This window comes from Fistularia commersonii, chromosome 7 (assembly GCF_037954325.1).
Source record: "Fistularia commersonii isolate RoL2024-O1a breed Wild chromosome 7, RoL_Fcom_v1.0, whole genome shotgun sequence".
Classification (NCBI taxonomy): domain Eukaryota; kingdom Metazoa; phylum Chordata; class Actinopteri; order Syngnathiformes; family Fistulariidae; genus Fistularia; species Fistularia commersonii.
This window is the reverse complement of record NC_141290.1, coordinates 17832084-17847381: the sequence shown is the minus strand read 5'-3', so window position 1 is coordinate 17847381 and position 15298 is coordinate 17832084. Positions and strand designations below refer to the sequence as shown.

At 38.4% G+C, this 15298-nt stretch overlaps 1 protein-coding gene across 1 annotated transcript; it reads right to left on the bottom strand.

The window, feature by feature from the left end:
* Positions 1–44: 44 nt before the first annotated feature.
* tgm8 (transglutaminase 8) lies at positions 45–13885 on the bottom strand. Its single transcript, XM_086148879.1, has 15 exons — positions 13835–13885; positions 11646–11816; positions 10912–11166; positions 10551–10669; positions 10335–10463; positions 9522–9699; positions 8449–8584; positions 6603–6712; positions 5678–5793; positions 5430–5556; positions 5133–5281; positions 3404–3578; positions 3161–3324; positions 1584–1717; positions 45–678 (listed from the first exon to the last, which is right to left on the bottom strand). The coding sequence occupies exons 1-15, from the start codon at positions 13857–13859 to the stop codon at positions 531–533; spliced, it is 2136 nt and encodes a 711-aa protein (XP_086005005.1). The 5' UTR covers positions 13860–13885; the 3' UTR covers positions 45–530.
* Between the last annotated feature and the right edge of the window lie 1413 nt (positions 13886–15298).

Below are 15298 nucleotides of genomic sequence, written 5' to 3'. Positions count from 1 at the left end.
ATTTTATACAAACTAATATTTGTTGAGAGATTTTTATTATCGTTTTCATACAAATATTGATCAAATAGGACAATAACATCTTTGCAGCCAGGGATCCTTTTAATACCTGTACTAGCATATATACCCGACATCTTCTAATTTGGGGAATAGCATCCTATACTATCCTATCCTATACTAATTTCTTACATTTAAAATTGTTGTATTATCAAATTAATCAACAATTAAATTGCATATTTTCCTATTTTCTTCCATCCATTATCTACTGCTTATGCTGCAATCAGGGTCGTAGGTATGCTGAAGCCTATCCCAGCTGTCATTGTGCGATTACATTAAAATAGCAATTTGCCTTTTTTTCTTAGTTTTTTCCATGGGTCTCAACCATTTTCTTACCTATGAATAAGTGAAAAGATAACTTCCTATTTTACCATTGACTCCTTGGAATATATGATGTAACAAAAACAGTATGGTCTTGTAACCAACTGATTTATTACATTTTTGAATTGATGTTTTGTCGTCATCAGTGTCTACATTCATGGCAGGACTTTGACAGTGCAGCTCCCCTTGACATTTTTTAAAAGAGAGCAGGAGAAGTCAGCGGCTAGGACCTTCTCTCCGGCCTTGTGTGGAGTGAAGAGGAACTGAACAGTAATACGGATGTTTGGTGACATGTCCTTAAGCCTAGAGTTTGGAAGAACAAGATTCAGCAGGGCTGGTTTGTGGGTTGCACTATGAACATTTCCAAGGACAAGTGTATTTTAAAGGTGAAAAAAACAAATCCTATTTGTTGTAACAGTATGCATGACCTAAAGCTTCTTTTGGAGTTTCATCAAAAAATGTGAAAACACAAACAGAAACAATGATCTGTTTTCTGTCTGTGGAGGTTCTCAGTCATCCAGGTCATTGTGAATTCTTGTCAAAATCTTCTTGTCTTGGCAACTGGACCTGAATTGCTTCACTTGAGGACGTTTCACCCCTCATCCAAGAGGCTTCTTCAGTTCGAGTGACCTATGAGGAGGTCATTCGAACTGAAGGTCATTAGGTCATAGGTCATTAGAACTGAAATTGCCTCTCGGATGGGGGGGGTGAAACGTCTTCAAGTGAAAAAGTTCAAGTCCAGTTGCCAAGACAAGAAGATTTCGATGATCTGTTTTCTGCTTAGCTGCAAATTTTTGGGTAATTTCATTATGATTTTCATATAATTTGTGATTGATTTCGTCTTCATTTCCTCTGGAGTTTTAGGTAATTTCTTGACAATTTTAAGAAAAAAGATGTTGGTGATTTTCAGATGATTTCTTCATGATTTGTTGCTGATTAAAATACTTTTAAACTGATTTATTTTTCTAATGTCAATATGTTGCTCACTTATAAAAGTGAGATTGAAAAGTGAATTTACTACCATGCAAATTACAAATGTTATGAAGCCTTCATGAAAAAAGCAAAACGAGCTATTTACCAAACATTGTAACACAGACAAATCACTCACACACACACACACACACACACACACACACACACACACACACACACACACACACACACACACACACACACACACACACACACACACACACACACACACACACCTGACTTCAAGATCCTCTCTGATGAGTCCACTTCCAGACACAGTCAAAGTGCAGTCTTTCAGTGTTTCCTGGACTGGATTTGCAAACACCACCTGCCCATAGACCTCATTGTGCAGTGTAAGTGGACCCAGAACCTGCAATACACATTGTTGTTATTAATACATTTATACACACTACAATAATGCAACCTCAGGGCAGCAAGGGGCGGTGTCTCCCTGAGCCGGTCTCAAGCCCGGATAAATGCAGAGGGTTGCGTCAGGTAGGGCATCCAGCATAAAAGTTTTGCCAAAATCAAACATGCAAATCAATCATAATAACCAGATCATAATGGATTGGTCAAGGCCCGGGTTAATAACGACCGCCATTGGTACCAATGACCTAAATGGAACCAATGAAAACTGGGCGACTGTGGGTCAAAGGAGGAGAGGAGGAAGGCGTGTTCGGAAGCAGAGAGAGAAGTGGAAAGGCAAGAGTCTGGGGCTGAGAGTAGGGACTATGACAGGATACAGGGAAGGAAAGTGGATATGCTGTGTGTCAAGGAGACCAGGTGGAAAGGTAGTTAGGCTAGTAGGGTAGAAGTGAGGTAGTAAGGGAGAAGCTTAGGAGCAGGCTTTAAGTTGTACTACCATGGTACTGACAGGAAGAGAAATGGAGTAGGAGTTATCTTGAAGAAGGAGTTTGTTTGGAACATTCTGGAGCTGAAAAGAATGTCAGATAGGCTTATGAGTACTTGGGGTCAACAGTCCAGAGCAACGGACAGTGTGGAAAAGAGGTGAATAGGTGGAGAAAAGGTTCAGTGGTACTATGCGATAGAAGACTATCATCCAGAATGAAAGGAAAGGTGTACAAGACAATGGTGAGACCAGCGAGGCTGTATGGCCCAGAATCAGTTCCAATGACAAAAAAGACAGGAAGCAGAGCTAGAGGTTGCAGAGATGAAGATACTGAGGTTCTCTTTGGGAGTGACCAGAATGGATAGGATCAGGAGTCTATCACATGTTAGATATTTAAGAGAGAAGGTCAGAGAAGCCAGACTGAGATGGTTTGGTCATGTATAGGGAAGGGATAGTGAATATATTGGAGGACAGATGCTGGAATTTGAGCTGCCGGGCAGGAGGTCTCGAGGAAGACCAAAGAGAAGATTTCTGGACGTAGCAAGAGAGGATATGAAGGTTGTGGTGACCCCTGAAGGGAAACGCTAAAAAGGGAAGAAGAAGAAGATACACACTCTACAATGAGTCTTTTATCGGCTTAGAACCGCAGCTAAACATAAACCACTTTAGGCGGTCTATTAGTTGGAAATTAGAGAAAGAAAGAGTGGTGAGATTTTTACCTTTCTTTTCTATCCTTTGTTAATTTATTACTGCTTTTTGGTAGACTTTTCAATTTGTTCTGAGATCCATTCATGCTATTTTACAGCAACATCTGGTAATGTATTCATATTTGTTCAATTGCTTCTTTCTGAATTTGAGGTAATGGCTTGAATTTTTTGGTAAGTTAGTGTGTCTGGGTGATTTCTCAGTGAGGTTTTTGCTCATTTCTTCTCATGAAGGTACTGTATGCACTTATGTACTCACAGAGACTTCGAGAGGGGGGTCTTGTAGCACCACATTCTCCTCAGCCAGGAAGATGTGATCAGGCTCTTCCTTGTCCGACACTATGGCTGATATCTGCAGGCTGTCGAATTCCTTCATGAGTTTATAGTACGACTTGACAGGGATATGGATGGGGATGGACAGCTCTGCAGGAGAGACAGGGACAATTTTAAACAAATATGACTGAAGCGCTCAGAATCAAGACAATAGCTATCTGCCCTTCACCTTTTCCAGGCTCTAGTGTCAGCTCCTCCACTCTTTTAAGGACATTTGTCTTTGGGGAGGTGTTATATTTCCTGCCCTGGACGTGGATGTTGATTGACAAGAACCTGGAGATGCTACAGTCACTGTGAAGAATCAGTTTCCTTTCCACATCCTTCCCATACACTGGGGCCGATACCTGGAGAACCCATTGACAGGATGAGGGGGGACATATTAAAGAAGAAAGAATATATACTTGTGATACCACTACTACTACTACAACTATAATCTTTACAATTACTAACAACAATAATAAGCAATTGTTGTTGGAATAAACACTGCTAACTTAAAATTGACATTAAAACACACTCAATATTCTAGTAATATATCACAAAATTACAAAATAAAACAATATTGATGGTAGAGTAAAGAAATAAGGCTCGCTTGATATTCCTGACTGACTGAATATGTTTCTTTCGCTGTGTGTTTGGTCTCCTGAGTCAATATGAACATTTTGAAATACCTGAAAAAGAATATGTTAAATTAAATCAGTTTTCATCCCATTTTTTCCTCAATCAGCATGTTTCTTTTTCAAAACACCCCCTACTGTCATTTAGGTCTAATTTTTATCTCCTGTCACTCAATGTTCCATGTACTACAGGTTTTGATTTTGAGTCCCCTAGTTTCAAAATCACTAACTTTCACACGCAGGTCGCCAAAAGTCTTGGTGTAATACTCAATACCACTAGGTGTGGCTGTTGTACCATGTCCTACAGGGAGCACACTTCAAGTACATCATGGTGAGGCAGTTACATTAGAATTTGGAGCTTAAGATCTGGGGGTGTCTTTACTACTCCATAGGTGCATTCAATTCACTGTGTAATGGTAAATATGAAGTCTATGTATTACGGCCTTAAAACATCACCTAGATGTTTCATGTGTGAATTAAGTGGTCTAAATTGAGTATTTTGTGTTTGGACTGATGTTATATATTAAGCCAGCGTGCATCGTTCGGCGCTAGAGCTCTTCATCTTCAACACTAACCCCGAACTTAGCTGGGAGAGACTGTGACTTAACAGTTTATAGAGAAAAAAGGGTGGTGTGAAGTCATGAATATTTGACAAGTTGATGTTATAGTTATGTGCCAATGATACTCAACAGATTCTGGAAGCAAAAACAGCTTTTACTCAGTTACAATATTAGATCGGCATATAATGCAATTAGAGTAAGATTTAATGTGAAGCCATGATTGAAGATTTAGAATAACACTTCTTTTTAGTCCATAGGTTATTTGTGAGATATTTTACTGAGGAACTGTTACTCTATTAAGTGTGAAGAACTCTGTTAAAAACATTACGATTCATTATATTGAAATAAATGTGATACCTGAGCTGAACACACATTAAAAACTTCCAAATTGTTCAAAATTGCAGCTCAGTATTTGAAATTTTTCAGCAACAATTACTATCCCTGTGCTTCAGGTTGATAAGATCCATAATTTTACATTTATTCATTCATTTTTGTCAGTAGTTATTGAAAATTTATTCTAAATAAGTTTGCACTATCCGATAATACAAACCAAGGTTTGACAATGAATGACCATGACCTGGATAACAGAAACTTCAACACTGAGGTGTCTCACTGTTTCATTTTTAAGTCCGAGCTCCAACTACCCCCTTGTTGGGAAATATGATCTTGAGCCAGCATGTCAGCAATAGTGAGTTTAAACACAAACTCAGTTAAATATACCCACCTCTTTGAACTGCAAGAATAGTTGTGGAGGAGAAACCTCGTAATTTGTTTCCAAGCTGCCCGCATCCTCTCCTTCCTCCACGTCTCCTTTCTCCTTATGGATGTCTCTGCTGAGGGCATATCTGAAAACGGTCCGCTCCTTTTCCGACCCTATCAGAATAAACTGGGTGAATATTCTGTCCCTTTATGTAAAATTCACCTTCAGTATATTTGTAGATCTCAGTGAGGTCAGTAAGTCTTTCTTTGTAAACAATCTAAATTCATGATAGCCACATGTGCCTGTTGTGTTTAAACTTACCCTCAGTGTGTTTGTAGGTGTCAGTGATGTCTGACCTCTCATTGGAGCCTATAGCTTTTGTTGAGATGGAGCAACCGACTCTTGCAGTGTGGGAGAAAAGATGCACTTTTAAACCGTTGCTTTTTACCTGCCCAACAGACATACAAACAGAAAAGCATGCATATACACACACATAAACAATTAACATCTGAAAAGATAAAAATTATGAATCATGCTTTGTTGTTTTTGTTGTTGTAAGGCAGACAGACCAGCCAGTCGACACAGTCAGCATTGACCTCAGCAAACACGTATGGGGTATCATACTGCAGGTCGATGTTTCCAGTCAATATAGACCTCACAGACGCTGGGCCGCAGCAGTAAAGACCTAAAATGCCGAAGACCACAACAGTCAAACGACATGCATCAAATACGAGAAGAAAATATTTACGATGAGTCAGGCGCAAAAACAGACGGAGTATGTCTCTCAGCATGATCAGGATTTCTATTTACTTTTAATCGATTCACATTCATTTAGTTCTAATTATCCACTAAGTCATTTCATTCTAATTTTTTTTTGAGAATTTCTTGCGAGTTCTTCCAGTATAAGGAGGAATTTCAATTTTAAGAAATTTAAATGAAATGAAATACAGCATGACCAATTTCATTATTAAATAAGCATATCTAAAATTGCTTATATTGAAAGTACATTTTTGAAAAATATTTTGCCTTTTCTGACACTGTTCATGGTAATTTATTGCTGTTTTTCTTGTTTATTTGTTTTTTGCTTTATTTATTTTATGCTCATGAGTGTAAATACATTTTTTACATAACTTTAGCAGTTTGATCCTCTATGTTTCCCCACTTATGATTATTTCTTCAGTGGATGTTTTCATTAAACTGTCATTGAAGTCATCAAAATGCTATGAACTTTTTAAAAGAGAAGGAATGGGTGACAAATCAATCTCTTTATATTCTTATTCACATGCCTGGAGTGGGTTTTAGTTAAAAAAAAAGACAGGTATTCATAGAAATATGTTACTTACTGAAACCTTAACATCTCTTTGGTCAATAACAGTTACCATATTTTCAAAGTACACACCATTACCTCAATTGAAAATAAAATGATGTACTGTATATACTTTCTCCTAAATCCCTGAAATACAGCTTTAATGCTATGATGGAGGAAACGTTTACCGTCGCTTTCCTGCTGTGGCGTTGGATCCAGTACTTGCCAGCCGTCATATTTGTCTTCTTTTTGCAGGTCGGGCCGCTTCATCCAGGCCTCGACCCAAACATGGAAGTTCCTGCCACAAAACATTGGATTTATATAGTGTAGAATGTTGATAAAACAAGAACAAGATCACAAATACAAATCTTTGAAATGAGTTTCTTCTGTGGGGTGTCCCCGAAACACAGGTTGGGGAGGTCGGCCATCCGTGATTAGTCTACAGTACAGCAGACCTGGGCAAATTACGACGCTTTGTGAGTCCCTGTCCAGCCCGCGTGAGGCCAATCATAAATTACAATACAACTTTCAAAAAATAGCTATGTTATGCGTGAAATACAACTGTGCTGCTTTTATTTTGAAAATTGTTGAAAATTCTTTCGATTTATGAGCTGTCAGTCAAGGTGAACAGCGGTGCGTGATGCTAGCCAAGTCACCCTCAAGCTGTCAACTCACGCTAAGAAAAATTGATAACGAATTCCGTGTTTTCAACAAGACGTGGAGTGCCAAGTATTTCATTACAGAAATAAAAGGTAAAGCTGTGTGCTTAATTTGTGGTACAGAAGTCGTTATGTTTAAAGAATATAATTTGAACCGCCACTGGACAACCTAGCATGCGAGGACAGAAATTTGTGTTACGAAGAGCACGGGAGGGAGTCTGATGCGTTGCTAGCAAAACTGCTAACTCAACAAGGACTTTTTACCAAACTCCACACCCCCAGAGATGTAGTCGTCAGGACGACTTATGTAATTTATCACAAAATCGCCAGAAAAAGTAAGGCGTTTTGCGACCGTGAGTTTGTTAAGGAGTGCTTACTGGATTCTGTATCACTGAGAAAAAGGGCGCGTTTGAGAACGTGTCACTCTCCCGTAAGGAGGCGGGTTGAGGACATCGCCGGAAACCTGGATTTTCATCTGATAAACAAAATTTGACTGTTTTTCTCTGGTTTTGGATGAGAGCTGCGATAAACGTGACATTGCTCAGCTACTCATCGTCTTACATGGACTGAAATGGGTAAAGCTGGCAGGTGTTACAACAGACGGTTATCCAAATCTGACAGGGAAAAAATGTTGGATTTTTAAAAAGAATCAAGGATAAAGTGACAGATATCAACCCTGTGCAGAAATTGACATTTTTGCATTGTATTAAATATCAGGAAGTGTTGTGTAAGACAGTGTTAAGAATGAACCACGTTTTTGATGCAGAATTGAGTTAAAGCTTCTGTTGGTGTGGCCCTCTGACACAATTCAGGTTTCTAATGTGGCGCCTTGTGAAAAATGTATTGCCCACCCCTGGTCTAGAGCCACTGCTCCACCACATTGAGAGAAGTCAGATGAGGGCGCCCAGGGCATCTGGTCAGGATCCCTTCTGGATGCCTCCCTGGTGAGGTGTTCCGGGCACTGTCCAACTGTTGGAGGCCCTTGAGGAAGGCCCAGGACAGGCTGGAGGGAGTATGTTTCTCGGCTAGCCTAGGAACGCCTTGGAAAACTCCCGGAGAAGCTGGACTAAGTGGCTGGAGGGAGGGAAGTCTGGGCTTCTCTTCTTCAGCTGCTGACCCCACAGCCCAACCCCGGATATGCAGTAGAAAAATTGACTCGTGGCTTGATGGATGAATGGATCAAGAATTCCCCTGAGCTTCCCAAAAAGCTACATATGACTATTTCTCCAAGTCATTTCCGTTTTTGTTTTTTAACCGGATAATGTTCTGCAACTTATTTAAAGATATCATAGTTTACCACACCAAATTGTTTACATTAAGGAAATTAAATTACACAAGGAAGTTTTTGTCATTTTTTTAAGTGCTTGAACCTCACCAGATGCTGTCATCGTTTTCTTTGGATTCCACATCAAAGTCAGGGTGGTAAATATCAATGGTCAGATTGCAGTGTTCATCGTGGCCTGACTGGAAATTGGTGACGACACGGCAAGGAATCCCCAGCAGACGCATCACTGGAATACATGTGAAAGGTATCTGCAGTGAAAAGTGCGTGCATCCACTTAAACAAAAGTCAAATTGAATTGCACTGAAGAAGGAAGGCAAAAAAAAAATGAAATTATAAAGTTGTGTTGACTTTGAAGCTGTCTTTTTTCTCCTTCAGATCATTGAAAACTGTCAACACTGGATGTTGTTTATTCTGAGGGAGTAAAAACGGATCTGAGGTCAAACTGACAGCCACACCCTTGGAATAAACTCACTTGCATTAACACTATTGACTTGCGCCATCTGATAGATTTCACTTGTTCATTCTCTAGCATTCCATTATCTCAGCATTTTAATTTGGATTTTTTGCTTTTATTGGAGAAGAATTTTAAGGTGGAGAAACTTGCTGGATTGCAAGGTTTAAATCAGGAAACGCTATTTGTAGACCTATTGTCAGCTGTTGGACCTAAATTTAGGAGTGTGTGTGTGTGTGTGTGTTCGAGTGATGTATATGAGTCTTAAAACAATTTATTTCACTTCAGTATACAAATAACTTATTTTTTTGACATTTTTACTAATCCAAATTTGATAACGATTTGCTGGGGTATGATTTGAAAATTAAATCGAAAACATTTTGAGCTTTTCATTTGGATGACATCACAGATTGACCAGACTGCAAGAAGAAAATTAAAAAGCAGTTTGGATTACTTATGGCTCACTTTATTTATGAGTCAAAATAAGGAGTCACTTTCTGAAAATGAAAAAGCATTCTGGTAATGCATTTTAATTTGAATTATGATCATTGTATGCATTCATACTATTGATGCAACTGTGTTTGTCCACCCGCGGCTACCTAGGATTTATAGTTGAATACTCAAATTTTCCCAATGGGGATCAATACATTTTGATTCATTTATTTTATTTCATTATTTACTGTCACATGAGGCCTGGCAAGCAAGATGGTACCTGAACACATCACACCAGCAAACACCCAGCACTGTCCATACTTGACTGGTTGAAAGTTGTTTTTGAACCAGCGCTGCAGGATGGAGTTGCTGCCACTCCAGTGAGTTGGGGGGAACCCGCCTGCAAAGTTTCCTTCCCAGGATCCTACCAGGACCCCATTGTCATCCTCCGAGTTAATCTGTGCTCAGAAATGTTGCATTAGAGAAAAAAAAGTCAGGAATCCTCATTAGTTTTTTTTTTTCTAAATGCTTAATTTTTCAAGTACACTCTATTTCCCCCTTCTAGGTTTTGCAAAAAGCTAATATTGTACATATAATTTGCCTTTCTTTGTGATTTATTTTTTATTTTTACATATCCTTTTTTCAGTACTTTATTTTTTTTCCCCATTCATTTTCCAATCTTTTCAAAAACCCACTAAATTTGATTGTATTTTGATTTTATTTCCTTTAAATGTATAGGAATTTTTTTCTAATTTTAGGATAATTTTTCGTAATTTCTCTGATGTTTAGAGTAACTTCCAAGAGCGTATTAAGCCATTTTAGGGTCAAAATAATCTTCTGTGATCGGGTGATATTATTTCAAAATTTCATTAATGTTTTGTGAATTGTTTGATCACATGGTATTTTTTTATTTTTTTACACAATTTTTCAAGTGATATCGTTCTACTTTTTATCACATTTCTGAGACCTCTTGCAGTTGTGCACTTTTAAAAGGATAATGATTCTATTCCAATATTTGTTCACAATATGTATATGATATTTTTTTTCCATGTGGCAATGAGCACTCTGTGGAAAGCTTCATTAAGGGTTGTACCATGGCACTGAGTACACGCCCCACGTAGACCGGGTCCGAACGAAAAGACACATCCGTAGCCGGGTCTTCCAGGTGTTGATGGCTCAAATCCAAAATTTTCATGCAAATCTCCATCATGTTATCCTCAAACTGGACAGGAAGGTGGACAAAGCATCAGGGCAGAGACACAATGAGGTCTGTTTGGGATCCGGTCTGTTTTTCGCTGGTCAAACATACCTGCCCAAAGTCCCACTGAAGTGGATGGATGTAAAATTCACTTCCTGTGAAGATGATTCCCTGTTCATTCAACACATACTCTTTCCTATGCTCCTCATCTGACAGGAACACTGAGTCCTCTGCAAGGAGACACAGATGGATGGAAACACTCCCACACATACAGATGGACAAACTGGGGGAAATAATTGCCTGGACATAACAGGAAGACAACCAATGGATGGAAAGAAAGGGTCAATAGACACGTGGATGGATTGACAACTGATGGACTGGTGCCCCCCCAACACACAAGCACAGCTGGATTGATGACACGGAGGCAAGTCAAAAGACAGATAAACATAGAAATAGAAGTATTGCCACTTACCAGGACACCAGGGGTTAAACAGGACCACTGGACAGGCCAACAGAGTCTCTTCATCCTGTATCTTCGCTGTCAGCTTGAATCTCCCGATAGGAGCATCAGCAGAGGGGCAGATGATAAGGGTCAGGCTTCCCCTCTCAAGGGCGGAACTTTTTTCCAGCTTCACCTTCCACGCTGCCTTAGCTGACACAGATGTCTCTTTGTCCTCCGGGATTCTGCAGCATGATTTTGTACCCTGGTCTTCAGCAGGTTGAATCCCTGGATACAGAAAACAGTCATTGTGACTTCGAAAACTTCCATGTTTGATCACCGTCTCCCTGTGAAATGACCAACCATTTATTTCAGTGTGATCCCCATTTACTAATTTAACCTGTTTAATATAATATGAATGTCTTCCTGATCCTCTTGGTTGATTTTTTTTTCAAATCATGGAAAATCCCATGAGTTCTTTTACAATCAATAACTTTCAAAATTCGTAAATTGTTGACGAAAACCCATAAAATTGGCTGTATGTCACCTAATCAATTATTGACAAAATGGCCAAGAGTGTAGTTTAGAATGGGCAAAAAAACATGATAAATCTGTAACAATTTTCTTGATTATCATGGGATTACCAGAAAAAAACAATAATCAAAATCAGCAATTAAATTAAAAAAGGAAAGAAAATCTGCATGAAATGTAAAGGATTAGATTTCCTAAAATCAAATATTAGTCAAAAGGTTTTTCTAGATATCCACCAGTCTCAGCAGTGATGGTTAGAGGGTGAAGGTTGGTGGTGAAAGGTCGCGTCAGGTTAAGGGTCACGGTGAAGGGTTGGCCTCGCCGCACTATAAGCTGATCCTCAGAGAATTCATTGGTACGATGCTCCGTGTTGTTGGTCTCACGGTGGACGTCCACCTTGCCAAAGACTGGGAGAGATGTAAAAAATAAAAGAAATTCATCCTCTTGATAATATGAATCGAATAGAGGTAAACATTTACAGATGTCTTTTTTTAGTACAAATTCCATGGATATATATGCTGTGTTCTTTCTTTATATGTTCTTTCACTCAGAACCATGTGAAGATTTTCTGGACATGATGAAGATTCTGATTCTTCTCAATTGCTGATTTGGTCCAAACCAGACTGAAGAAGACAATAACAGCAGTAAAACACTCTGCCATTCACAAATGTCAAGGTTTGCCGGAATAATCCGGTCCTTATTTAAAGATTATGAAGAGAATTTTCTTCTTGGCAGGAATCTCACCCTGTAATCTTTGTCAATTAGAAACCAATTAAAGTGTGTGCAGGGTTGTTTTTAATGTTGTTTAACAGGATTTGAATATATATATATATATATATATATATATAATGATTTTTACAACAGTGTTGAAATTCCCCGAGCCTGTTTTGCTGTTTTGTAACCTTAAAGAAATATTTTGACATGTTGGGACGGACCGTTTTTTTCCTGGACCATTTTCAAATAATTATCAGTCTGGCACAAAATAAAAGAAGTCAAGTTAAAACTCAAGATGCTAGTGTTCAAAACTTTGGATAAAAACCATTACGGAGGGTGTGTCAGACTTAGGCAGTCATTCTCACAGAAATACATTAAATTCTGTCCTCAATGATTTCAGATATCGAGCTTATCCCTGCAAACATAGATGACACATTTTCTCCATAAAGGTATGAAATCAGGTCAGCACTGTGGTTTGTATTTCTACCTTACAGCAAGAAGGTTCCTGGTTCAATTCAGACAGGGAGTTTGCATGTTCTCCTCATGTCTGTGGGGTATCCTTTGGGTTCTCTGGTTTCCTCCGACAATCCAAAAACACGCAGTGTCGTAGACCCTCCCTAAATTTTCCTGACATGTGAATGATAGAGTGAATGGCTGTTTGTCTCTTTGTGTGGCCATGTGATTCGACTGGCGAATCTTGCAACTGGCCAGAGGCAGTGTACCCTGCTTCTCACTCAGTGGCAGCTGTGTATCTTCCAGCACCCTTGCAACCTAAGTGCAAAAGTGGTACACATAATGAATGTATGAATGAAATCATTATTGAAGACAGAGGTGTTGCTTGAAGAGTCTCAAAAAGAAGGCTTAGTTTGGGATGTTCATTGTTTATAGCACTTATGCTTGTCCTCAACTCACATTTGATCTGCATCAATCGATTTTATAACCTGATCAATCATTCAGCAGATATTGGGCTTTATAGTCATGTCATAGTCATATAGCTCACTATTTTGTTCATTATATATATATTTTTTATTTATTTATTTATATACACGCTCATTGTATATTTCACTGTCTGTTTTCATTCAGAATACACACCAGTCACAGTTGACATTGCCTTGTATTGAAGATGCTTTTGACACTAGACCTCCAAGATCACAGTTACAAGGTGGAACTTGAATGTCCTTGTAAAAAATAAACAAATCCCAATTTTCATTTAACTACAGCGTTAAATGCGACCCATCATTATTTGAGCATTTATCTGCATTGATGACATGGAGTTTAACTTTCAACCGGGTATTATTTCAATGTCACTTTCTCACCTTGAGCACTTCAGAATGACCCTAATTCACTTCTGTATTTAGAGAAAATTACCACATTGAAAAAAAAAAAGAATCCTAAAATCTTACAGGAATGCCAAAATAGCAACACAGGTGAATGGTAATAATTCATCCCTTTGAGATACATTTTTTTTTCAGCTATCTTCAATAATAGTACTTCTTATGTAATTTCTCCAGTCTTTCACCTCAGCCATCAAATCAGTACTTTTAATGGGACGACACTTCCAATTTACTCTTATCACAGCAGATGATATCAAGTCCAAGCCAATATCCAATGCCCAACAGCTATTTAATGAGACTTCACATAGCTGCTGTCATTCCTGTGAGCAGATGTGGTACAAGTTGCAGCAAGGAATAATACACTGTAACACACTTACTGGAGTTCTTGACTGGTGTTGTCATGGTTCCTGTTACTTCTCTCTGTGCAGACAAAGTGACAGATGCAGCAGTGCAACTGGACTGGCTGCTCATATCCTGTACCTGCAAGGCCCAACCTACATTTTGGTGAGCTGAATTTTTTCCCCACCCATACATACTTTTACCTGAAGCTGAGAAGAAACCGGATCGTCAAGAAAAAAAAACATTTGTATCACAGTGTGTGGTTACAAATGTATATGTATGGTATTTGACATAATTTTAAAAGCAGGTGAAGTTCACAGTAGAGCTGGGGCTGGTACCGTGCCATACAGAAAGAATACATGACATATACCCATTTTTATTTTTTGCCAGAGTGAAAGATCCTTTATTTTCAAGAATGATTTGGATTCTCTTCCAATTCCATCCCACCTGGAATGTAATACCCCAATAATTAAGTCCACAACCTTGCCAAAATTAGTAAAAACTAAATGTCTTTGAAGAATGTTTTTTATACACTCTGTCAACATGCCAGTCACTTCTTTTTATTCCATCATTATGTGGCACAAAAAAGGTAATAAAAGCAGGTAAGGAAAACTAAGTTAACAGTTTGATCCTTTTAAGTCATATATTTTCTGCAAGTTTTTTTAGTTCAGAAAGGCTCTTGTTTATTGAGTACCATGTTCAATGCAACCTTTCAAGAACATTATAACAATATATTGGATATACTTTCACTGAGTGACCATCATATATAGGAAATATCAGGAAAAAATTTGATTTTATTTTCATGCTAGCCCATATATTTCAATTTAGGACAATTTAGTCAATTGTGTTTTTAATTTTAATCCCATTGGAATGATCTCATGGCCGCTGAGGATTAATTTTTGGATTAATCCTGATAAATAACCAGCAATCCATCATCTGCCAATTATCCTGCATCCGGGGTCGCGGGGGATGCTGGAATCTATCCCAGCTGTCATCGGTCAAGAGGCGGGGTACACACTGAACTGGTCGCCAGTCAATCACAGGGCGTCAAATATACATATATATATATATATATATATATATATATATATATATACATACGATATACATTGATAGATAGATAGAAAACCATTCACTCACTCACTCACTCATTCGGGGCAATTTTTTGATAAACAAACTTTTATTTTTAATTGGACCTCATTTTGTGGGAATAAGAAGACTCATGACAGAATGTGATGTAAACGCGCTAAACATGTTTTACTCAAACAAATGAGACCGCTATGGTGTCCAGATGACAAAATCTGATACGGTTTGAGAACCAATCTGCACCAATGTGGAGTTCTAGAGTTATTTTGAGTAAAATTCTTTATTAAATGAATCATGCAAATATATGAATCTAGATTAACACATTTTTAATGGGCCTTAATTTGAATATAACTATGCTTTTTGCTTTCAGCTGTACAGAACATCTCTCTTCCTGGAAATTATGCATGCAACTGCAG